Genomic DNA, 23758 nt, shown 5'->3' with positions numbered 1-23758 from the left:
AATAATTATAATAAAATAATTAAAATAATTATTAGTTTAGAAATTCTTCTATAACCAGTGCCATTGGTACTTTTTGCAACAATACGGCCACAAGTGTGTTGCAGAAGCTCTTTGGTTTTACCCATGAGATATTTGTGTGACACCTTGGTAATGAGACATCATTTTACAGGCTTTATCAGTTGGGACTGAACCAGCTGATATGGATTTGCACTATGTGACAGCATTTCTTGGATCATTGATGATAACTGGTGATGTGTTCAATACTTACTTTACCTGCTGTTTAGTGTTTAACAGCAGGTAAAGTAAGTAAACACACACACACACACACTTCTATATACTTCAGGTGTAACGACTGAATATTAGAATTAGGCTGTTGCCTTCCTTTGAGCTCAACAGTCACCTCTTGAACCATTTTTAAATAGAACAACTGATATTTTCTCTGTAACAGATCACTCTATGTAACCTGGTTTTATGCTTAAATCCCAGCAGATACGCAGCTTCTGAAACCTTCAGCCCTGTAGTACCACAGCATGGCGTGATTAAAGTCATTTAAGTCACACTACTTTCTCATTTTTATGCCTAGTTTGAAAAGGTTAGGTTTGACAGTGTCTACATGCTTAAAGGCATGGAAGCGCTTTAAACATGTAGCATGTGGCTAATTACACGCTGTATGCGTAACAGTAAGCACACGTACTCCAAGTCCCATGATGCATCTGGGCAGAAAACAGGCACAGACACACCCCGCATATCCGTGTTGGTTCTGTTTGATGTGACATCGTGCTTCTTCGCCCGCAGGCTACACAAACTGCTGTGACACAATATTGAACGGCTTGTGTTGGAGACGCGGTGTTGTCCCACCAAATAAAGAGCACGGTACGTTTCCTTTCTCTGCGAACTCTACAGATACTCTTTATTAGTTTCCGTTATCAGTTTGATAACGTTAGCCTATGTGGAGAGCAAAGGTTGACTCAAACTGATGCGGTGTGTGACAACAAGGCGAGGGAACGGGTTCACTGTCAAACCGCCTGAACGGGACTCTGGGTTTTTGGTGAGTTAATGAAAGTTAATTTCAGCTGAAAGCATCAAAGTGTTTCATGATATGCTTGCCTTTTGCAAACGGCTGTAACACGGCAGCGTGTTCAAGCTGGTGTTAAACTGCCAGTGATGCTTCACAACAAGATACAAGTTTTGATTTTTGAGTAAGTTTTTGTCTAAATTCCTAGAACTGGTTACTTTTAGTGAATCGTACAAAACTTCATCACCAGAAAATTACTTACCCGGATGTTTGACAATCAACAACTCGAGTTTTAATTGTCCCAGAAAAGCCTGCAGTCGTTTTAAAAAGCAAAAGGTGTCCTGATTACCTTTGACACGAAACCTACTTTCTAACCTTTGTCCAATCGGGACAACAGTTTTCAGAGTTTTGAGGTTTTGACCGTTCAAAGAGGAAGTGGTTGTTGCCTTGCGGTTTGGTGCTGTCTGCAAATTCTGTCTCACGTGTAAGGAGGTTTTTGCGAAGGGTGATTTCAGTCTTGTGGCATATATTTAAAAAAGTACACACACATAGAAAAGTACACACATTGAGTTCTCAGGTTTTTCTCACTTACTCATTATAGAAATAAAATCGGGTCCCTGCCAGCTTCTGAAAGTAAAGTAATGCAACCTCTGATGAGCAGCACATGTTGTATTATACAATGTCATTATTTAACACGGTGGTTGATTCGACAGCTGTTAGCTGTCCTTAGCAGCAACACATTGAAGTAATGAATGGCTGTCAGTCTGGCATCATTGTCAGTTTTTAAACAGCGTTGCTTTACGTTGAGCTTTGCAGCCAGTTGTTCATGTACAGCTCTTGCTCTGGTCCACTACAACATTTCAGTCGAGGTCTGGACTTTGACTGGGCCATTGCAGCTCATTGATTCTTCAGCCCTTCTTGTTGCAGGTGTGTTTGGCTCTTTATCATGTTGCATGGCCCATTTGCAGCCAGCCTCTAGATTTTAAACAGATAGCCATACATTTGACTGTAGGAAACTAAGATAGGAAACGCATTACAATTAGGGCTGGGCTATACCGATAATCACGGTCACGATAGGAAAATGAAATATTGCGATAGAATATGGGTAAAACACGCATGCGCAGTTACTTTTTTTAAGTAGTAATGGAGTTACAATATTGTAAACGTAACTAATTACCAGGAAAGGTAACTATTGCATTACTTTAGAAAATGTTTAAATTAGAGATGGCACGATACCACTTTTTTTTATGTCCGATACCGATATCATAAATTTGGATATCTGCCGATACCAATATAGAATAGAATAGCCTTTATTGTCATTGTACAGAGTACAACGAAATTGGAGTGCCACTCCCTTGGTGCAAGTTTCAATAATAAATATAAATGTAAAATATGAAAAGTACAAAAAAAACAATCGTAAGTACTCAAACAATAGTATGTACAATATATACAGGATAGCAGCATAATATAATGACAGTGACTGTATGGAATAGGTTCAATTGTTTTTGTGCTTATTTACTACGGTGGTAGCTCTGGGAAAGAAACTATCCCTGAATCTGTTTGTCCTGGTTTTATGTGACCTGTACCGTCGGCCTGACGGTAATAGTTCAAAGAAGTAAAAACGAGCACCAAACTGGAGAGCTAAGAGCCGCTGCACCCGTGCGCGCCGCCATCTTGAATCTGTCAATATGAATCCGATATAGTGTTTTTTAATCAATAAGACTGTTTTTTTAATATCTTGCTGCATTTTGTATAAGTTCATACTCAAGTTTAAATAAACAACAACACTAAAGCTATTCTGTTAAACCTGTATGTAAAAAATACACTGCACCCAAAACATTACATAGTTCAGCAAAACTGATCAATCTAATAAACTTAAACCTGCTCCATCCTCCCTATTCTGGCATTTTAAAGAGTACTTAGCAGAAATATTAAGCAACCTAACTAATAGGGTTGCAAACTCCCAGCAAAAAAAAGGGGGGAACCACGCTCCACCTCATGATGCTTAATCGACATAATCAACTTTAATTTGATGCAGTGTGAAAAAAAATGCACAGAAATAAATTATTTTTCAAGAATAATTAAATAGATTCAACATCTTTCTTCAACAGAACTGCACAGATGGTATCTTTCCAAAGGAAAAAGTACTATAGCTTACTAGGGTATATTAGACTTAATAGTTACTATATACAGTAATGGACTTCTATACATTTTACATCAGATTAAAACTTTGGGTGTAAGATTCGGATAATTATTTATTAAAAGCTCGACATTTTAAATGAGAATAAGAAAGAAAAGTATGTCTTTGTGCCCCCTTTTCCCTGTTCATGCCCTATCGGCCCCCCTGGCTAAACTTTGCTAGATCCGCCCCTGCACAGTTACAGCCGTCAGCTGTAGAAAAAGATCCTGGTGTAGAAAGTAATATTAAATACATTATAACAACAGCTTATCAAGCTTAAACGTGCTGCTGTTGTTCAGCCGCTGGTTTCCTCTTTCTGGTGCAAAGTGGGCCAAAAACAAACAAGAGACACGGACTCGCCACAGAAAAGCCGATCAGCTGATCATTGATCAGTGTCACGATTGAAGTGGCAGCAGGAGAGAGAAGAGGCAGTCGCTCCATAGGTTGTTAAACTTAACGCTGGAATGCTTTACAAACATTCAGAGATGAACTTACACACTTGCTTTACTTCTCTCTGGGAAAACTTCCTCGGAGATGAAATATTGGTTTGGTAGCGAGGCTGCAAATACACACAGCTGCTCTATCACGTGACCACACTGCTGCGACGTGCTACGGTTATGAGCTGAGTTACGCCGTGTTGCAAGTTTTGTGAGGTGCTTTTTTTTTTTTTATATTTATTGGATCGGATTACATTTTTTATTTCTCTCCGATATCCGATCCAGTAATTTACGTCAGTATCGGACCGATACTGATATGTAATATCGGATCGGTCCATCTCCAGTTTAAATATGTAAAAGAGCTTGGATCCCCTCTTAATGAACTCTACTAAAATATAAATTACTAAACATACTTGAACATACTAAAATATATCTTCAGCTGTTTGTTGTAAAAATGAGTTTATTATTAAAGTAAATGGGAACTAGCCTTTTATCTCTTCTAAGAGAAAAATCATTTCTGCACTTCCACTTCAGCTGTTTGCTACCTTTGAATTATCTGGACTCTCCATGACTTTGTCTCATCGCTCTACATATCTGTTTGTATGTCAGCACCCGCCCATGCCTGCTCTGGTTGATTTACCATGACTACTTTACTCTTCCTCAGCCAATCAGCAGCACTTGTGCAATTGTTTCACCCTCCCTAGCTCACAGTAAGATGAAGACGGCTTTAAGCATCTGTGTGTTGAAAAACAGTAACGCACCCACCGCATTTTCTTGTTAGTAACGGTTACGGCGTTGTAATGATAGAAAAAGTAATTGGTTAGATTACCAGTCGCTGAAAAAAGTTATTTTAATGGCCTTATTCTCATCACTGTGAAGAACATGGCTGCTGGTTTGTGGTACCCCAGATACTCCACCTTCCTCCGTCACTTGGTTTGGCCGTGAGTCTGGCCTGCCTCAGAGACTCCAGGATCGTGGCCACCTGCTCCACATTCTTGGCACAGATGTCGTTGTGGATGATGTTATCTGGGGAGGTGCAGGAAAGTGTCTGGGACTCCGAACAAGCCAAATGCATTAGTCTGTGTGTGGACAGGGGAGGCCAGTTAACCAAAGAGTAAAAAGTACAATGGTGAAATATAGCGCTGCATGATCAAGCAGTGTCTGTAAAAGAGCTCACGGGAGTGTTCATATAAGTAATCTCATCATAATCAACGTGAGGTAAGAACGTGGTAGCAAAGTTGTTTTTGATTCATTTCTATAGAAGAACACTACTTTTAATCTGAGCTTTTTTTAAAATTAATTTTTAATATGTGACTTGAGACACATTCATGTATTAAAATAGCTAGGTGTTTATAACCACACAAATTCAATTAGGCAGGTATTTCTTTTAGTTTGCAGACAACATGTGCTTCATTTTGCCAGCATTCAGTACGAGTTTGAGATGGAACAAATGTGACTGAATAATAAATGCAATCTGTAGATGATCAAAATCCAGGGCATTTGAGTTTGTGTGATAGTAAACAACAGTGTCATCAGCGTAGAGATGCAGCAGATGCATTCTGCTCCAAATTATTAATGTAAACTGCAAATAGTGTCGATCCTAATACAGAGCCTTGAGGTGCACCTTTTGTGACACTTGGATAACAAGAACAATCGTGAACACTCTGCTTATGATCAGAAAGATAATTTGAAAACCAGTCAGTAGCTTGGTCTGGAAAGCCAATATCTAAAAGTCTGTGACATAACAGCTTATGATGTACTGTGTCAAATGCTTTTGACAAATCTATAAAAAGTGCCACACAGTAAAAGCTTCCACAAAGTCATTTAAAACTTTAATCGAAGCTGTGACAGTGCTATGTTGCTTTCTGAAACCAGACTGATCGGGGGAGAGAATATTATTTTAGAAAAAGATTTGGAAAGCGTCATTCGCACTGAAAAACTACATTTAACATACATTGCTACTACACCATCTTTTCTTGGACGATGAACACCATATCTATCTTGTCAGGTAGGCATTAACATGTAAAATATGTAACCCAGGCATGTTTTTAAAACTACTCAGGTGGGCCAGGATTAGGCTGAATGCCAGAAATGAGTCCACTGTCAGAGGCCATAAGAAGATCATTTGTAACCTTCACTAAAGCTGTTTCTGTGCTGTGATGAGCTCTGAAACCTGACTGAAACTCTTCAAATAAACCTCTGCAGATGATCTGTTAGCTGTTTGACAACTACTCTTTCAAGGATGTTTGATATAAAGGAAGGTTGGAGATTGGCCTATAATTAGCTAAGACTGCTGGGTCTAGAGATGCTTTTTGAGTAAAGGTTTAACTACAGCTAGCTTGAAGGCCTGTGGTACATAGCCGATCATTAGAGATAGGTTGATCATATTTAAGATTGAAGCATTAATTAATGGCAGGACTTCTTTGAGCAGTTTTGTAGGAATGGGGTCTAAAAGACACGTTGATGGTTTGGAGGAAGTAATTATTGAAGTTAACTCAGAAAGATCAATTAGAGAAAAAGAGTCTAACTTAACATCAATGGTACTAAGAGTAGCTGTAGATAATATTACATCTGTGGGATGATTACTGGTAATTTTTTCTCTAATGATAAAAATTTTATTTGTGAAGAAGTTCATGAAGTCATTACTAGTTAACGTTAAAGGGATGGTTGGCTCAACAGAGCTCTGACTGTTTGTCAGCCTGGCTACAGAGCTGAAGAGAAACCTGGGGTTGTTCTTATTTTCTTCAATCAGTGATGAATAGTAAGATGTTCTGGCTTTGTGGAGGGCTTTCTTATAAAGCAACAAACTATTTCTCCAGGCTAAATGATGATCCTCTAAATTTGTGACACGCCATTTCCTCTCCAGATTACGAGTCATCTGCTTTAGGCTACGTGTTTGAGAATTATACCACGGAGTCAGGTACTTCTGATTAGAGACCTTAGTTTTCACTGGAGCTACAGTATCCAGAGTCGTACGTAGTGAGGAGGTGAAATTATTAACAAGATAATCGACCTCTGTTGGGGTAGCGTTCAGATAGCTGCTCTGCTCTGTGTTGGTACAGGGCATTGAAGATGATAACAGTGGGTGGATTATATTCTTAAACTTAGTTACAGTGCTTTCAGAAAGACATCTATTTTGATAAAGTCTACTCTCCACTGCTGTGTAATCAATGATTGTAAATGTAAATGTTATCAGGAAATGATCAGACAGGAGAGGGTTTTCAGGAAACACTGTTAAATGTTCAGTTTCTATGCATATGTTAAAACAAGATCTAGAGTGTGATTAAAGTGGTGGGTGGGTTCTTTTACATTTGAGAGAAACCAATTGAGTCTAATAACAGATTAAATGCCATGTTGAGGCTGTCATTTTTAGCATCTACATGGATGTTAAAATCACCCACAATAACTGAGCATTAAACCAGATTAAAAACAAAGAGTTCTGATAAAGTCTGAGTAAGGCCCAGTTGGATGACGGGCCGCAACAAAAAAACAGGTAGTGTGCATATACTTTCTCCTGGCTGTGTTTGACATCATTATTTAGGGCTGTGCTGATAATATGGTATGGTATTACTTTTTATGTGATTGTCGTATCACAGTGTCATTGTTATAGCAATGCTATGCGTTCACATCTTCAGCACACACAATGGAACAAGCACAGACACACAGGCATGTCTGAGAGGGAGAGCTATTCAATCTTCAATACTGTGTAAAATAAACTTGTTTCACCACTTAAGACAAAAAAACTTTTCTCCTGCTATATATGCACTATGATGCAGCTCATGTCAGATTTGCACTCCAAACGAGGTAGTGTATGATAAATGAGGGGCGCTTGCTGATTGTACTCATTATTTATTTACACTTATAAATGTTCCTGCCTGCAAGTTGCCAGTATCAATGCTGATACACGGTGCATTCAGAAAGCATTAACAGCATATCCCTTGTTCCACGTTTTGTCACGGTACAGCCTTTTTCCTAAATTATTATTGAAATAGTGTCGGTCCTAATACAGAGCCTTGAGGTGCACCTTTTGATTATGATTATTCCTGAATTCATTTTTCACAAAATTCTATAATGCCCCAAAACAACTTGCTTTGAAGTTCTTTTAAATTCATTAAAGACAAAACTAAAAAGAGTCATAGGAATAACACAAAGGTTTCTGTAATCTGACTGAAGCTACTTGTATAAAAAATTGGAGGAAAATCATTTCATCAAGATTTCCAGTCTTATTCATAATACCAGGAAACGTTTGTTTTGTTTTTGATTGATGTCTCTCTTCTTTCTTTCCAGATTCATTATGAATTTCTTCTTGGAAACCATCAAAGTACTCCTTTTGTCCATCTGGTACAATGTGGAGTCTTTCATCTACTTCTTTGTGCCAAAGAAAAAGAAGAACATTGCTGGTGAGGTGGTGCTCATTACAGGAGCCGGTGGTGGAATCGGCCGTCTCATGGCTCAGGAATTTGCAGCTTATAGCACCGTGCTGGTGCTGTGGGATATCAACCAGGAAGGGATGAAGGAAACTGCTAGACTGGCTAAAAGTAATGGAGCCAGTCGAGTCCACTACTATATCTGTGACTGCAGTGACAAGAATGAAGTTTACAGAGTGGCTGACCAGGTAAAGTTTCTGGGTGAACATTAGACCGACGTGCCTGTAGCGCAACTGGCATCTACTTCGTTTTTGACTTGAGTTAACATCGATGTGTACGTGCAACAAGTTAACCACCTGAGCTTATTACAACGTCCAAACTTTCAGTGGCTTGAAAATAAAAATACATTATATTAGTCTAAGTAGTTTTAGAACTTTTAACTTTTGTATTCAAATGATTTTAAGTCTTCAGAGAAATCTGTGGTTTCCCTCATTGTCTAATTCAGGTTCATTGGGGGGCTGGAGCCTATTGTAGTGGGTGAAAGATGGGGCGCACCTTAAACAGGTTTCTACTTGTTGCAGGGCTAACAGAGAAATGACCATTAAGAGTCATAGTCACAATTTAGAATCAGCAGCTAATCTAACCATATATTTGTGATGGGTGAAGCTGGAGTACCTGGACTGCTACACAGAAAAGTCCCAGGAAGCCAGTGCTTTTAACTGTAGGACGTAATTGCTGTGCAGCAACAGTGCTAACCACTGGATCAACATGTTACTTACTTTGTTATCACACTGTCTGATCCATTCACTTTAATTCAGTTTTTTGGCTTGTGACAATGATGCTATGGTTGCACAATTATAAGAAACCATATGAAAAATTTATGACATACAAGTTGTTCATAATTTCTGCAGGAGTTAGCAGAGCTGCGTAAACGTTTGCTCATTAAGACCCCGTTGAATGCTAATGATGTGTTAATTCTCTCCTACTTAACAGCACATGGAGTTTTTGCACTTATGAGTAACTCGCTCTCTCACACTCAGCCACACACACATAGTGATACACTAAAATTAAAATTAGCTGCAGACAGCTTGAGTAATGCCGTCCTTTGCATTGTTGACTTTTCATTTATTTGAAATGCTGGTGCAACGTGGCAATGACAGCAGTCGTGTTAATCACAGTGGCTCCTACAGCAGCTTTTCCCTCATCGTTAAAGTGAAGCTCCGCATATTTTAGGTATAATTCTTTAGGGCAAAAAACCCCAAAACAATAATAAAAATAATCCAAAGACTAAAATGCACCTTTCTCTGACTCAGCAATTAATTAATTCATGTTTTATATTAAGACTTTTGCTTTTTGTACACATCTGTATACATTAGCAGTACGGTTAAATAATTGATTTGTCCTTTCATGTGTAGAAACATGAGTCAGCAATAACCATCGAGTACAAGCATCACTTCCTGCCTTCTGTCTTGTTTGGGTCTAGATCAGCGTTTCACAGGAAGATTTAACACTGAAAAATGTAAACAGAATGAATATACAGTGTAGGAAGCTGTAAATGAACGGACACTCACACTACTCCCCGGTAGTGTTGCTTAGCGGCGTTACTACTCGTGGTGTCATTGTCCACGTCACAGGCGTGGGATCGCTTTACCTTGGCCACGCCCGCTCCGGCTGAGGAGCCACCACGGGCCGTTTTAAGTGTAACTGTAACCATCCAAACATGTTTCTCTCTTTGCATACTCTCTCTTGATTCAGTTTGTTGTCTGAGGTTTTCTCTAAGATGGAAGCTGACAGGATCTTTGTTTTATCACTTTATTGGGAGGCTTTTATTTTGTGTACCATAATGAAATATTTTCTAGTCAGTGTAACATAATGTAGTGTGTGTTTGATCTCCAACTGAATTGTGAATTGGTGCTATTTAAAATTTAACTAAAAAGTGAATCTAAATGTTATGTAGACTGAGCCTGCAGTGCTGTGAAAAACTGTTGGCCCCGTCCTGATTTCAGGTTTTTTGTATGTTTGTCACACTTGCATGTTTGAGCTCATCAAAGAAATTCAAATATTAGATGATCAAATATTAGTTACATGACACACAAACAGGAAGGCTTTTAAGAGGGAAGAAAAATCCATACCTACATGGCCCCATGTGGAAAAACTGATATACCCTGATCTGATTTAAATCTGATTTAAACTGATATACTGGTATACAAACCCCCCGTTATAACAAATTCATTGTGGTGTATCACAGCATTGTAACGCTGAGTTCAATGCCAATTTAGCCACATCCAGGCCTGATTACTGCCACACCTGTTCTCAATCAAGAAATCACTTTGAATAGAACCAAAAAGATCCTCAAAAACAAGACGACATGGCACGATTCAAGGACAGTGAGGAAGAAATGAGAAGCTAATTGAGATCTGGAAAAGGTAATGAAGCCATTTCTAAAGCTGTGGGACTCCAGTGGACCACAGTGAGAGCCATCATCCACAGATGGCAAAAGCATGAAACTGTAGTGGACCTTCGCTGTTCTCTTAGGGTAATTTTGGTCGGCCGGCTTTTCCTGAGAGGAGTCATCCGAGATCACCAAAGACCCCAGAACAACAACTGCAGGCCTCACTAGCCTCAGTTAAGGCTACTGTTCATGACTCCACAATAAGAAAGAAACTTGGCAAAAATGGCCTGCAGAGCAGTTCCAAGACAAAACCCACTGCTGAGCGAAAGGAACATAAATGCTCGTCTCAGTTTTGCCAGGAAACATCTGGATGATCTCCAAGACTTTTAAGAAAATACTCTGTGGACTGACGAGACAACACTTTTTCACACCGCTGTATGTTTGAGTTATGTCTGTGCATCACTGAGGCAGCTGAGAGAACAACAACAGCTCTTCGTCTAAATCACAGATCAATTTCAAGACAACACAGATTGTTTGGGAAATCATAGAATCTCTTTTCCTCATGCATATCCTACAGCTGTTGTACATTTTACTTTGGAGTATCTTTTTTACAAAATGATATTTATTCATACGTGATGGTTTTTCTTCATTCCTTCATGTAGGTGAAGCGAGAGGTGGGTGATGTCAGCATTTTAGTGAACAACGCCGGCATTGTGACAGGAAAGAAGTTCATGGATGCTCCTGATTCACTGATTGAGAAGACCATGGATGTCAACATCATGGCTCACTTTTGGGTCAGTCAGTAAAGGACATGGACAAGTCTCCACATGATTTTACTAGCAGATTAGACAACACTGTGATATTTAATTTGGCATTAACGTCTCCAGTTGATTCTTTAGTAGAATTTAAGAATGAATACGACCTTTTCTGTTACAGCAGGTGATTTGGTCTTTTTCCCCCCCCCCTTTTCTTTCTCCCCTCAGACCTACAAGGCCTTCCTTCCTGCTATGATTGCCAACAATCATGGGCACCTTGTCAGCATTGCCAGCTCTGCTGGACTAATAGGAGTCAATGGATTGGCAGGTGTGTTTTCTTCCCTAAACATGTGATGCATCTCAGTAATTCTAAAGTTGAATGTGTTGGATGAATCCCCTGTTTGACACGTGGAGCTTGAGAACATGACGTATTCTTTAATCTATTTATTGTTTTTATTAAGGACTGAATTATTTATTAAGCCATCAGTGTAAAAGTGCATACTCCCATACGTGATCATTTTAACTAAACAAATACACTTTCTGGTATTGGTGAAGTAACCTTATTTAAGGAACATCTCTTTGTAATGCTTTGTCTTATACCTTCATTCTGCAGACTACTGTGCCAGTAAATTTGCTGCAGTAGGGTTTGCAGAGTCTGTGGGTCTTGAGCTGCTAGCAACTGGGAAAGATGGTGTCAAAACTACGATTGTATGCCCGTACTTCATCAACACCGGAATGTTCGATGGATGTCAAACTAAGTAGGTCATGCTACATGGTTTCCATTTTTATGGTTTCAAATGTCACAGGTGTCATTAAGAACCTGTACAGTGGTTTTCAAAAGTATTCGGCCCCCTTGAACTTTCCCACATTTTGTCACATTACAGCCACAAACATGAATCAATTTTATTGGAATTCCAGGTGAAAGACCAACACAAAGTGGTGCACACGTGAGAAGTAGAACGAAAATCAGACATGATTCCAAACATTTTTTACAAATAAATAACTGCAAAGTGGGGTGTGCGTAATTATTCAGCCCCTGAGTCAATACTTTGTAGAACCAGCTTTTGCTGCAGCTCCAGCTGCCAGTCTTTTAGGGTCTGTCTCTACCAGCTTTGCACATCTACAGACTGAAATCTTTGCCCATTCTTCTTTGAAACAGCTCCAGCTCAGTCAGCTTAGATGGACAGCGTTTGTGAACAGCAGTTTTCAGATCTTGCCACAGACTCTTGATTGGATTTAGATCTGGACTTTGACTGGGCCAGTCTAACACATGGATATGTTTGGTTTTAAACCATCCCATTGTTGCCCTGGCTTTATGTTCAGGGTCGTTGTCCTACTGGAAGGTGAACCTCTGCCCCAGTCTCAAGTCTTTTGCAGACTCCAAGAGGTTTCCTTCCAAGATTGCCCTGTATTTGGCTCCATCCATCTTCCCATCAACTCTGACCAGCTTCCCTGTCCCTGCTGAAGAGAAGCCCCCCCAGAGCATGATGCTGCCACCACCATATCTGACAGTGGGGATGGTGAGTTCAGAGTGATGTGCAGTGTTAGTTTTCCACACAGCATTTTGCATTTTGGTCTCATCTGACCAGAGCAGCTTCTTCCACATGTTTGCTGTGTCCCCCACATGGCTTGTGGCAAACTGCAAACAGGACTTCTTATGGTTTTCTGTTAACAATGGCTTTCTTCTTGCCACTCTTCCATAAAGGCCAACTTTGTGCAGTGCACGACTAATAGTTGTCCGGTGGACAGATTCCCCCACCTGAGCTGTAGATCTCTGCAGCTCGTCCAGAGTCACCATGGGCCTCTTGGCTGCATTTCTGATCAGCTCCTTGTTCGGCCTGTGAGTTTAGTGGACGGGGGGGGGGGGGAGACGTAGAGACGTAGATTGACCCGTAAATCGAGAGCTTCACTTTTATATTTGGTGCTTTTTTTTACCACAACTGACTGATCGAACTAGTCAGGTGCTGCATCACTGCAGCCACAGAACGAATCAGTCTGTCGATCTCCCACTCCTCTCACTCACGAACAAGACCCTGGGATATTTAAACTCCTCAGTAACTGGTCCCTGACCCGGAGTGGGCCCTGCACCCTTATGTAGCTGAGGATGATGGCCTCAGACTTCTCACTCACTCTGCTTCATACTTGGCTGTTAACCACTCCGATGTGGGATGGAGTTCACCACCTGATACCAACAGAAGCACATCATCTACAAAAAAACAGAGATAAAAGTTGCAAAAGTCGAAATTTTGAGATTTAAGTCAAATGTATTTTGAGAAAAAAGTCAAAATGTGGAGATTATGGTTGTTTCCAGACAAACTGCGGCAGTTGCTGTACCCTATAAGTTTATAGCGTAGTACTTCAGAATCTCATTTAGTAACAAGGAATGAAGTTATTTCTCTTTTGGGTCAAGTACAAGGACATTGAAAAGATGGTGCAGAAAGTTGCTTATGGCCACACAAACTTGGAAGAATGGATTTATACAGCATGAAATGGTTGTTCATGGACAGATTCAAGGCTACCAACAGTTGCATCACAAGTATGCTGATCAGTTAGTAAAACTAACTGTCTATACAAGGCATTTTGTAGCTGTGGCAGTTTGTCTCGAAATAACCGTAATCTGAATATTTTTACTTTTTTTTTCTCGAAATAGAATTACAATAGTTTTTCTTAGTGTCACACCAATATTCCTCCATGCTACAAACGGAGATAGATGCCACTGTTGTCAAGGTGCATACTCCTCTTAAAGCATGGAGGTCTCCACCTGAAATCCAGCACACTGTGACTCTATGAGCAACAGGAGGGGGAGGATTAGGATTACTGAGTGTCAGAGCCATCATCAGAGATGCGCCAGCCCACCAACCATCACCACCTCACCAGATGAGTGGCTCCAAGAATGCCTTAAGCAGCTGAAGATGCATAAAGATGTCGGACCAAGCCCTTGCATGATACCATTGGGCGAGGACGTGCTGACATCAAGAAGTGCTACCAGTGGCTAGAAAAGGCCAATGTAGACAGAGGCTCTGATTATTGTTAACAGGCCTAAGCAGCAGGTCCACAGAGACAGGAGCCTACCCCAGCTGACATGACCTAAGTTGCAGATTCTGCAAAGGTGTCCCAAGACGCCATCTAGCACATAGTCGCAAACCACCTTGCTGACACATATGAGGACTAGAAGTCCTGTTACACTTCCAGTTTCACACAAAAACAGCAGCTTTTGCTGTCTGGGTGACGAGCTGATAGGCAACATTAACAAGGTTACTGTGACTTACAGTAAAATTTCCTCCCTTACTGTAATGTTTGGATGGCAATGTCAGAATGTCAGTTCATGCTTGTGGAGATGTTACGGTGTGTGTGTCCTGTTTAAATAGTGTTCAGTTGGTACTGAGTATTGTTGCCACAGTGTCCATCCCTGTATCACCACAGTGCATCGAGCCAGATAAGGCATCATGTCATAAAGCTCAGTCAGCTCAATATTGTTTCTTCAACATGGCAATGAGTTCACTGTAGTGGCCTTCAGCTGCCACATCCCAATGAAGCAGCTTTGGGATGTGGTAGGTTCACATTATGCACGTGCAGCCGACAGATCGGCAGCAGCTGAGGCCATGATGTCAACGTGCACCAAAATCTAAGTACTGTTTTCATCACCTTGTTTAATCTATGGCACAAACATTAAGGCATTTCTGACAGCAAAACGGGGGCAAACCTGGTGCTAGTACGGTGTAACTATTCATAGAGTTGCCATTTGTAGCATTATTGAAGGGTAAAATCTTTTTAGGGGGCCTGTTTGTGCAGATTCCAATAGTCTGTTTAAAATTAGAATTACATGTTGTATATTTGGTGTGATGAATGTTATAATACACATCATGTAAGCAGATGTAGTGCATTAATTACATGAATTATATAAAGTGTAATAATTTTCCAAATCATTTAAAAATCTACCCTCTGTAACCTTCAACCAAATATCTGATTACCCACCCAGATTGTCGCAGGAGAACTTGAAATGGAGAACTTGACAAATGCTAAGTTCAGTGCTTTTTTTTTTTTTTTTGTCTCTTTTTTGTGTTCATCAGGTGGCCAAAACTGCTACCAATCCTGAATCCTGATTATGTGGCAAAGAAGATCATCCATGCTGTGCTCACAGACCAGGTCTACTTGCTTTTGCCTCGGAGCATGTACCTCATAGCTGGTCTGAAGAAGTTAGTCACTACCTTTCTTTGTTTCTTTCACTTGCACACAGTTCCACACTCACTAATGTAGAGATATCTGAAGATTTATCCACTTCACTTGTCCCATATTTTGTCATGCCTTATCACAAAATGGATCATTTGTATATCCCCATTGGAAAATTGAGGGTGCAGAAATTGGTAAAGTGAAATAGAACAAGTGCTGGGGTTTAATAGACCGCCTGACCTACCTCAAGACACAGAAGGCCTTGATTGGTCCTTCCATAGATCAATGCACCTATCTGGGGAAGGGTAGAGAATTTCCACAGCACTGAAGATCACAGTGAGCACAGTGGCCTCCATGTGTAAATGGAAGAAGCTTAGAACCACCAGCTCACTCTTTGGAGCTAGCTCCCCAGATGATCTGAGGGATCAGGTAGAAGGGCCTTAGTTAGCAATTATAACCAGATGGTTGCACTCAAAAAAACTGGAGCATTGCTGTTTGGAGAGAGAACGGTCCAGAAGGACTGGCTGTTTTGCAGCACTGATCATTTATACGCAGAGGCCAGACAGAAGTCACTTCTTAGTAAAAGGCATGTGGCAGCCTGCCTGAAGTTTGCCAAAAGGAACCTGAGGGGACTCTGAGATCACGAGAAATTAAATTCTCCAGTCTGATGAAACAAATATTAAACTCTTTTGCCTGAGCGCCAAGCGTCATGTCTGGAGGAAACGAGGAACTGCTTATCACCTGACCAATACGGTCCCTACAGTGAAGCCGGGTGGTGGCAGCATCATGCTGTGGGGATGTTCTTCAGCAGCAGGAACAGGGAGACTGGTCAGGGTGGAGGGAGATGAATTCAGCAATGTACAGAGACGTCCTTGATGACCTTTTCCAGAGCACTCTGTACCGACCTCAGACTGGGACGAAGGTTCATCTTCCCCCTAAGCACACAGCCAGGATAGCAGTGGCTTCTTATCATGTCCCGAGTGGCCCTGCCAGGAGCCAGACTTGAACCGGCGGGGTTTTTGTTTTTAAGGTGAAAAGTGAATTGAATCCATTTTGAAAAAAGGCTTTAAGATAAAAATGTGAAACAAGCGAAGTGCTGTGAATGCTTTCTGGATGCTCTGTGCATAACAAATATAGTTTGGCTGCACTCCACTTTCTGGTGAAAACACTCATGCAGCAATGCACAGAAATTATGAATGACTAACTTTTTAATAATATTGTGGGCTATTTCTGGGGTCATGGGGGCACCAGTCACCATTCTGTGTATTTCTGGTTGTACTCTGGTGATTCAGGTGGCCTTGATGGGAGTGGGAGTGGCCTAATGACACTGCCTGTTGCTCTCTGGCCTTTGCTCGACTTGGTTAACTTCTAGTTTTTGTTGTGATGCATGTTACCATCTTTGAAGGTCGATTTTTGCTGGAGGTGGGGTGTTGAGGAGGATCATTTACACATGTTCACACGATGGGGCGGGGAAAGGCTATCACAAGAATACAAGGTGATGGATGTCTCTACCTGTAGCTGGTGACATTTCACCTACAGGAATGGGACAACCTGTCAATATTTACCTGAAGTCCAACCTCGAAAAGAAGGCCTGGCCAAAAAAACGGGACTTTAGACCCTAAATCATATTTAGTTAGAATAATGTAAACCATATCAATAAATCCTGTATCCATTTTTACATATAAATATTAGGGGTGCAACGATACTCGTATCGATATTGAACCATTCGATACAGTGCTTTCGGTTCGGTACGCATATGTATCGAATAATACAAAATTTTTTATTTATTTTATCAACTTTTCTTCTGATGATGCTGTCTGTGTTGAGCGCTCAGTGGATCTGCGTTCGACTTATCCGCCTAGGCTGCACTGTCGAGCGCAGATCCACTGAGCGCAGCGCAAGCTAGCAAGACAGAAGCTAAGCTCGTTGCAACATGGCAAATTGAACCTCCCCCACCCTCATTCAGATCTGGCGTTTGGAATTATTTTGGTTTTCATGTGACGTATGACCCTGAAGGTAAGCGCGTCATGGACTAAAGTAAAACAGTATGTTGGATGTGCCACGCAATGCTCAATTACATGGGTGGGAACTAGTGTGTTAGCTTGTTAGCTTGTTGGCCGTCCAGCCCCACGCACGGGGCGATCCGCGGTAGCTCGTTAACGGAGATTTGCCGTGTTGTGGCGTTAACGTCATTTCAGATTAACGCTGACAGCACTAGTGGGAACACAACGAATATGACTGCACATTTACTCCGACAGCATCCTAGTGCAAAGACAAGTGGAAGCAGACAACAAGCATGCATGCTACAAACTTTACCCGAGTCATTTAGACAGCCGTTAGCACAGGATTCTCCTTATGGGGACCTGATATGTTTAATATGCTGCTGAGAATATAGCCCAGAAGAAGTGTATAGTACAGCTTTTATTTTGAAAGAGCCATTTCTCTGTAATAAACTCTCTTTTCCAAAGATGAGGGATTCCTCAATCAGATTTATTTTTTATTACTTTGTTGTTTCAGCAACATTAAATTTAAAAACTGTACTTTTGAGTTAAAATATATATTTATAATTTTAATAAATGACAAATTAAAAAAGCATGAACATTTTTTTGTATCAAAAAAATATGAAACCGTGACACCAAAGTATCGAACCGAACCGTGAATTTTGTGTATCGTTGCACCCCTAATATATATATATATTTTGCCAGAATCTCAGCTTAAAGCTCACAAAACTATTTCAACAAACTCCAAACAGTTAAAACAGCAAACGATTAAAACGGAGTCCACATAAAGTGGTGATGTTCCTAAATGAGAAAAGGAGAAATCCAGATTCTAGGTTTTATCCATTTCTCAGCAGAGAGAGTTTTATGGCTTTGTCCAGCAGCTGAAGCTGTGTCACGAGTTCCATACATATTGAAGGATGTCAGTGTGTCAGTTTGAACTGCTGTTACCAGAGTTGGAAACAGATCTGAGGAGGAGAAATCGTTTCAGAGAGCCCAGTGAGCCAGACCAGCGTTCATCAGTGTGTCTGTGGTAAAAATGGTAACATTTTCCTCTTTCTGTATCATTGTATATGCAGCTATGAGCAAGCTTGTTGCCAAATACAGCGATTTGGTTGGTCAGATCAGTTTATTCGGATCCAAAACATCTGAAGAGTCAAGCTTGGTTTGACAAAAATAAATTCAGCAAATTCGTCCAATAAAAATACACGATTGGTGTGAACGGCTGCATTAGCAATAGGTAGTCCAAAAGTATTTTTAACGCACAAAATGTTCACACGGACGTCGTATGTCCGTATGTCCGGTGTGAAAAGGCACCAAATTTAAAACCAATTTGATACGTGCAAAAACTTATTGTATATTTAAAAAACAAAACAAACCCAAAACTGATTCTGAGATTTATTTTGTTTTTAATTATTTCTTTTTGCCCTCTTACTAACGTTTCCAGAATGACTCAGACCTAAATAATGTCTTTGGCACACACTGAACTCATGCACACTAACTAACACTCATAAAGATTCCACTTGGATGACTTTTGTGCCAGAATACAGTAATGTTGCATGTTGTTTATGTAATGGTCTTATCGTTGTCGGTGTGTTTGGTACAGTAGTTGTTTCAGGTCTGTCCTCGTCTTTGTCATCTTTTTGTGTGGATGTTTGTTTTTAGATGGATACATCCCAGCAATAACATGAGGTTAAACTTGGCTTTAAACTGATTGTTGAAGAGAAATATTATTTCCTTATAATTAAAATGACATCACAGCCATCACTGGCAGATTATTCGATTGCCGTAATGGTTACATATGTTATGCATTTCATTAAAATGACCTTGGTGCTGATGGGGTTATATTTCTGTTGTCCTCATCCTGTTCTCTTTTGTTTCCCTCCATCATCGTCAGTGTGTTACAGTGGAAGCTGCGCTACCTCTTTGGCCGTTACATGGAATTGGCCGTTGAAATAGACTGCCACAAACGCCTCAGTGCACACTGAAATGTGTTTGGATGTTGTGCTCAGCTGTAATCTCTAACCACGTACAGGGCACATTGTAGCTCGGACTGTTGTAACGTGTAACGAAACATTCTGCAACCTCCGTCTGTGCTAAATGTTGAAGTTTACTAGGAGGGATTTGATGCTTTATTGACCATGAAACCCAGCACATGACATTTTTACATGTGATGGTGTATTTACATGTAGTGAAGCCATGAGTGCTATATAATATCTAAAATGTCAAGTATTAAAGACAACATTCAGATACTATGTCTTGCTCTCATAACACTTATTTAACTTTCATTAAATTTGTGTTTCCCTAATATTGTATTCGCCAATGTCATTATACTGAAACAAGATGTGGGGTCAAATCTTCCTGGACCTGACTTGTGCTACAAAGCTGGATTGCTCTTACGCAGCTAACTAACCCAGTGGTTTAAGAACTACAAAGGTGGATCATTTCTTATTGGGGAAGATTACCATGGCAACTCATGCCTAACTGGTTTCAGAGCATGTTATAATCCAGATTAGAGATCAGCAGGTATCGGATCAGCCACCGACTGACCAAGATCCCTAAGATCTCAGATGTTTCAGATCCTTAGGATTCCTGGGACCTCGTTCCATGAATTAGATTGTTTTTGTTTTTTAAGAGCATCTAATGTCTTTGTGTTGCCTCAAACACAAAGTGAAATACTTGATTGTAATTCATCTAATCCCCAATTTAATGATAGTGTTGTCATATTGATAAATCTGTTAATTTTCTGAATTTTATTAATGTGAACAAATGAAATGGCTGTAGCTCAGGTGGTAGAGCAGATCAGCTACTGAGCTACTGTTGGTGGTTCGATCCCCGGCTCCTGTCTGCATGTCAAGTGTCCTTGGACAAGATACTAACCCCGAGTTGCTCTCCGATGCGTTCATCAGAGTGTGAATGTGTGTGAATTAGGGCTGCCACGATTAGTCGACTAGTCACGATTACGTCGACTATTAAAATCGTCGCCGACTGATTTAATAGTCGACGCGTCGTTTGAAGCTTTGTAAGATCCCAAAAGACGCAGGAATAAGTAGCAGGATTTAAGAGTGTAATAACGGACTGAAACAGAAGATGGCAGCACTGCATGTACAAGGATGCCAGCTGCCGTTAAACCCCGAAGAAGAAGAAGCTGTGTCCCAGAATTCATAGCGCAGCCCAGCGCAGTTGTCAACAATGGCGGCAGCTAGTTAGTTTTAACTTTACTCTTATTATTCTTTCTGGGTCACAAAATAAACGTTTAACATATTTTCAGGCGAGAATGTAGCTGTGTAAACCTCAAATATCGGCTCAGTTTATCAGGACACCACATATTTTCAAAAGCGCTCCGACGTTTTCGGAGACGCCTGTTACCCACTAGCTCGATAGCTAGCCGGGGTTTAACGCTCACTAGAGCCGTGAGAACACCGGACTCCCGGCAAATCGTTTTCAAACCCACCGCCGTCTTTCGCTACTCAGGTTAAACATGATATATGAGTCACTTAGATCAATTAAAATGTTATTGTTTGGCTTTTTTTAGTATTTTATTTGTTCCTGAGTAAATCGGTTTGGCTGAGATTAAAGTTATAGTTTTTACACAGCTGAATAAACATCAAGCAGACAGCTGATCATCAGAAGTGTGAGATGCTGGAGAATTTACTCCGGTGTCCTGTTATATTTTAGATAGCAAGGAGTTTATTAAACTTCACTGAAACAATCTGCAAATTTCATTAAAATTTAATAAACTATCATCTTGTCTTTATTTTTAGTTAGCACAGACCTTAAACACTTAAAGCTGTAAGCTAATGATAGTTATATAAGAGCAGATGCTGCTGGTGCAATAAGCTGTAGTTTTACGTCCAGTGGATGATGATCTGATTAGTCGACTAATCGCAAAAATAATCGGTGACTAGTCGACTATCAAAATAATCGTTTGTGGCAGCCCTAGTGTGAATGCTTAAGTATAGAAGGAAGTGCTTGTATGAGTGGGTGTGAATGGCTGAATGTGGCATGTTCATTCATGTTCATGTACACAGTGCTTTGAGCACTCCGGGAGAGTAGAAAAGCGCTGTATAAGAATCAGTCCAATGTTCAGAGCACAGACTGTCTGCAGCCTGCATTTAAAACTCACCTCAAATGCATCTAGTTCAGTTTTTGATTTTTGGTCATTTTAGGCTCAACTTCACTCAAATACTGGAATCCTCTCAGACACGAGTCACTGACCAGTCTGGTCTGTTGAACAGACAGCTGCATTCAATTCAGTTAAATTTCATTTATTTAGTGCCAGAGTTACAAAGATGGAGATTATAGAGTTTGTTCTGAGCTGCTAATAAATCTGTGATGTGATCACCGTCTCCGGCCTTTGATGTTGACGAGTGAATGACTGTAAACGTGTTTGTGTCAGCTGCCAGTGCCGCCCCTCAGCCTCCAAGTAGATGCATGTTTGGTATCCATTTGAAAATCTTAAGTGTCTTCCTACTTGAGTTATTGCATTCACAGGATTTTCAGAAAACGTGACCCCTGACCTTGACCTTAAATCCAAGGTCACTGAGATTCTGACTCATCTAACATGCCAAGTAGGTACACCTGTGGTATGAATTTTAAAATCCTACATCATCTTGTTCTTAAGTTATCGCATTCACAAACCACGCTGCCTGTTATAATACAAATGTATAAAGACACAATATACACTGCAAAAGCAAACAAGTTTCTAAAGGCAAAGAATTTGGATATTGTATCAACTAGTCTGTCAAAACTGGATTAAAAAATATGGCTGAGGGACGCTACAGTAAAGGGCTGGCAGATTCTCTGAACGGAGGAAATGCAGCATTTGGTGATGTTCATGGGTTCCAGACGTGAGGCATTTAGTGACTGCACAATTTTCATTGTGTAAAAATTACATATTTTTTTTATTTGTTAGATATTTTTTCTGCCTTTGAGACTGAAAATGTGTCACGTGTGTAAAATTGACTCTGATTATAAACAAAAATGAATACTTTTCTTAAACCTCTTGAATTACAGCTACTGTATCCACTTCAATCATCTTGTTTGTTTTAAACTCGTCTGTAGTGGTTTATTTGTTTATTTATAAGGAACCCCATTAGCTTCCACAACAGTGGTGCTGAGAAACACAATGTAAAATAAAAATAATTTTCAGCAACCTGCTGGGTCTGCCCCTAGGATACAAGGGACACTTCACGCACCTAGTAAACACACTTGTGGTTAAGAACTTTAAGTAAAAAAGCAAGGTAGGGCCAAAGTCACATAATTAGGAAGTTTTTCCTTCATCATGTATTCCTACAGAGAAAACAAAGGTCTTGGAAGGATCCAGCTCAGCAGAGCTAATTTAAAAGACTTGAGACATAGAGTGGCCACATCACTTCCCCATGACAGGTGTATCCCTGCTGCTGCACCATCTTTGCCTTTTGGTGATGCATTTAAAACTATGTAATGGTTAAACTTAAATATGATCAATCTGTTTCTATTAATGGGCTATGTACCAGCAGTCATTAAGGTGGCAGTATTTAAACTGTTACTCAGAAAGCATCTCTAGACCCAGCTGCCTTAGCTAATTATAGGCCAATCTCCAACCTTCCTTTCATTCCTTTTTGTCTTTTGAGTAGTTTCAGTCAGAATGTAACGATCATCACGGTACAGAAAGTGCAAAGTGAAGGTTACAAATGGTCTTATGGCCTCTGACAGTAGATTCTAATGGTAGTTACTCTGGATGGTGTTACCCTTTATGAATGAGGCTCGAGTATAAAATGCTCTGAGTGTTCGAGCAGAGTAGAAAAGCACTAGGGGAGACTCATAACACCACAAATGTCACCAATGAGGAAGGCGCTAGGAGTCTCACGATCATTTCAGTGTTTGCCCACATGACACAATCCCTGTTTTTGCATGGTGGTTGTCATGGCTGGAAACCGCTGCATGCAGGTTTTATTGGGGGGAAAACTGATTTTGAGGTAAGAAAGTTGATCTTTTGAGCAGGTTTAGTGCTAAACTTTGTTTAGTGCTTAAACTGCAAAACAGTGTGACTTACAGTAGATGAAATTGTAGTTTCTTAGGCAAACTGTGATGCATTTTCCCCCTGATCATTTCAAACCACAATGCTAAAGCCGTTAACAGATAATGGTAGGGTGGGTTGTAACATATTTTTTAAGTGTTACAACCATCCCCTTCCCTAAAGAAGAGTTTATTCATTTTTATACTTTTCCAGCTGCCTGGAAAAGGGATACTGATACTGGTGTGGCTGCTGAAGGCAGTCAGATCAGTGGCAAAGGAACATCTGCCATGTAACACTGAGTAGATGCTGCAAAAAGCTGTGAGACAGAGACCCCGTGATCCTTGGTAGGTTAGTATAGCAGCAATAAAGCTTTCTCCGAAGCGCAGGAAAAAGTGTTGGTTGACTATTCGACTTCGACAGCAGACCTGGTTATAAGTTAGACAGA

At 40.4% G+C, this 23758-nt stretch overlaps 1 protein-coding gene across 3 annotated transcripts in view; it reads left to right on the top strand.

The window, feature by feature from the left end:
• Nucleotides 1–825: 825 nt before the first annotated feature.
• Nucleotides 826–23758, top strand: part of LOC308383861 (epidermal retinol dehydrogenase 2-like) — a 30771-nt gene continuing 7838 nt past the window's right edge. The window contains exons 1-7 of one of the 3 annotated variants that reach the window (XM_080862026.1): nucleotides 832–1048; nucleotides 7919–8246; nucleotides 11053–11184; nucleotides 11374–11473; nucleotides 11759–11903; nucleotides 15216–15341; nucleotides 19210–22263. In XM_080862026.1, coding sequence (XP_080718152.1) covers nucleotides 7926–8246; nucleotides 11053–11184; nucleotides 11374–11473; nucleotides 11759–11903; nucleotides 15216–15341; nucleotides 19210–19300 — 915 coding nt within the window. In that variant the 5' untranslated portion in view covers nucleotides 832–1048; nucleotides 7919–7925 and the 3' untranslated portion in view covers nucleotides 19301–22263. Of the gene's footprint in view, nucleotides 1049–7918; nucleotides 8247–11052; nucleotides 11185–11373; nucleotides 11474–11758; nucleotides 11904–15215; nucleotides 15342–19209; nucleotides 22264–23758 lie in introns of those variants that run through there. The other 2 variants (XM_080862025.1, XM_080862024.1) reach the window with 2 other exon arrangements.

Source organism: Rhamphochromis sp. 'chilingali' (assembly GCF_963969265.1).
Source record: "Rhamphochromis sp. 'chilingali' genome assembly, chromosome: 16".
Taxonomy (NCBI): domain Eukaryota; kingdom Metazoa; phylum Chordata; class Actinopteri; order Cichliformes; family Cichlidae; genus Rhamphochromis; species Rhamphochromis sp. 'chilingali'.
The sequence above is the reverse complement of the archived record's forward strand: the minus strand, read 5'-3'. Positions and strand labels throughout refer to the sequence as shown.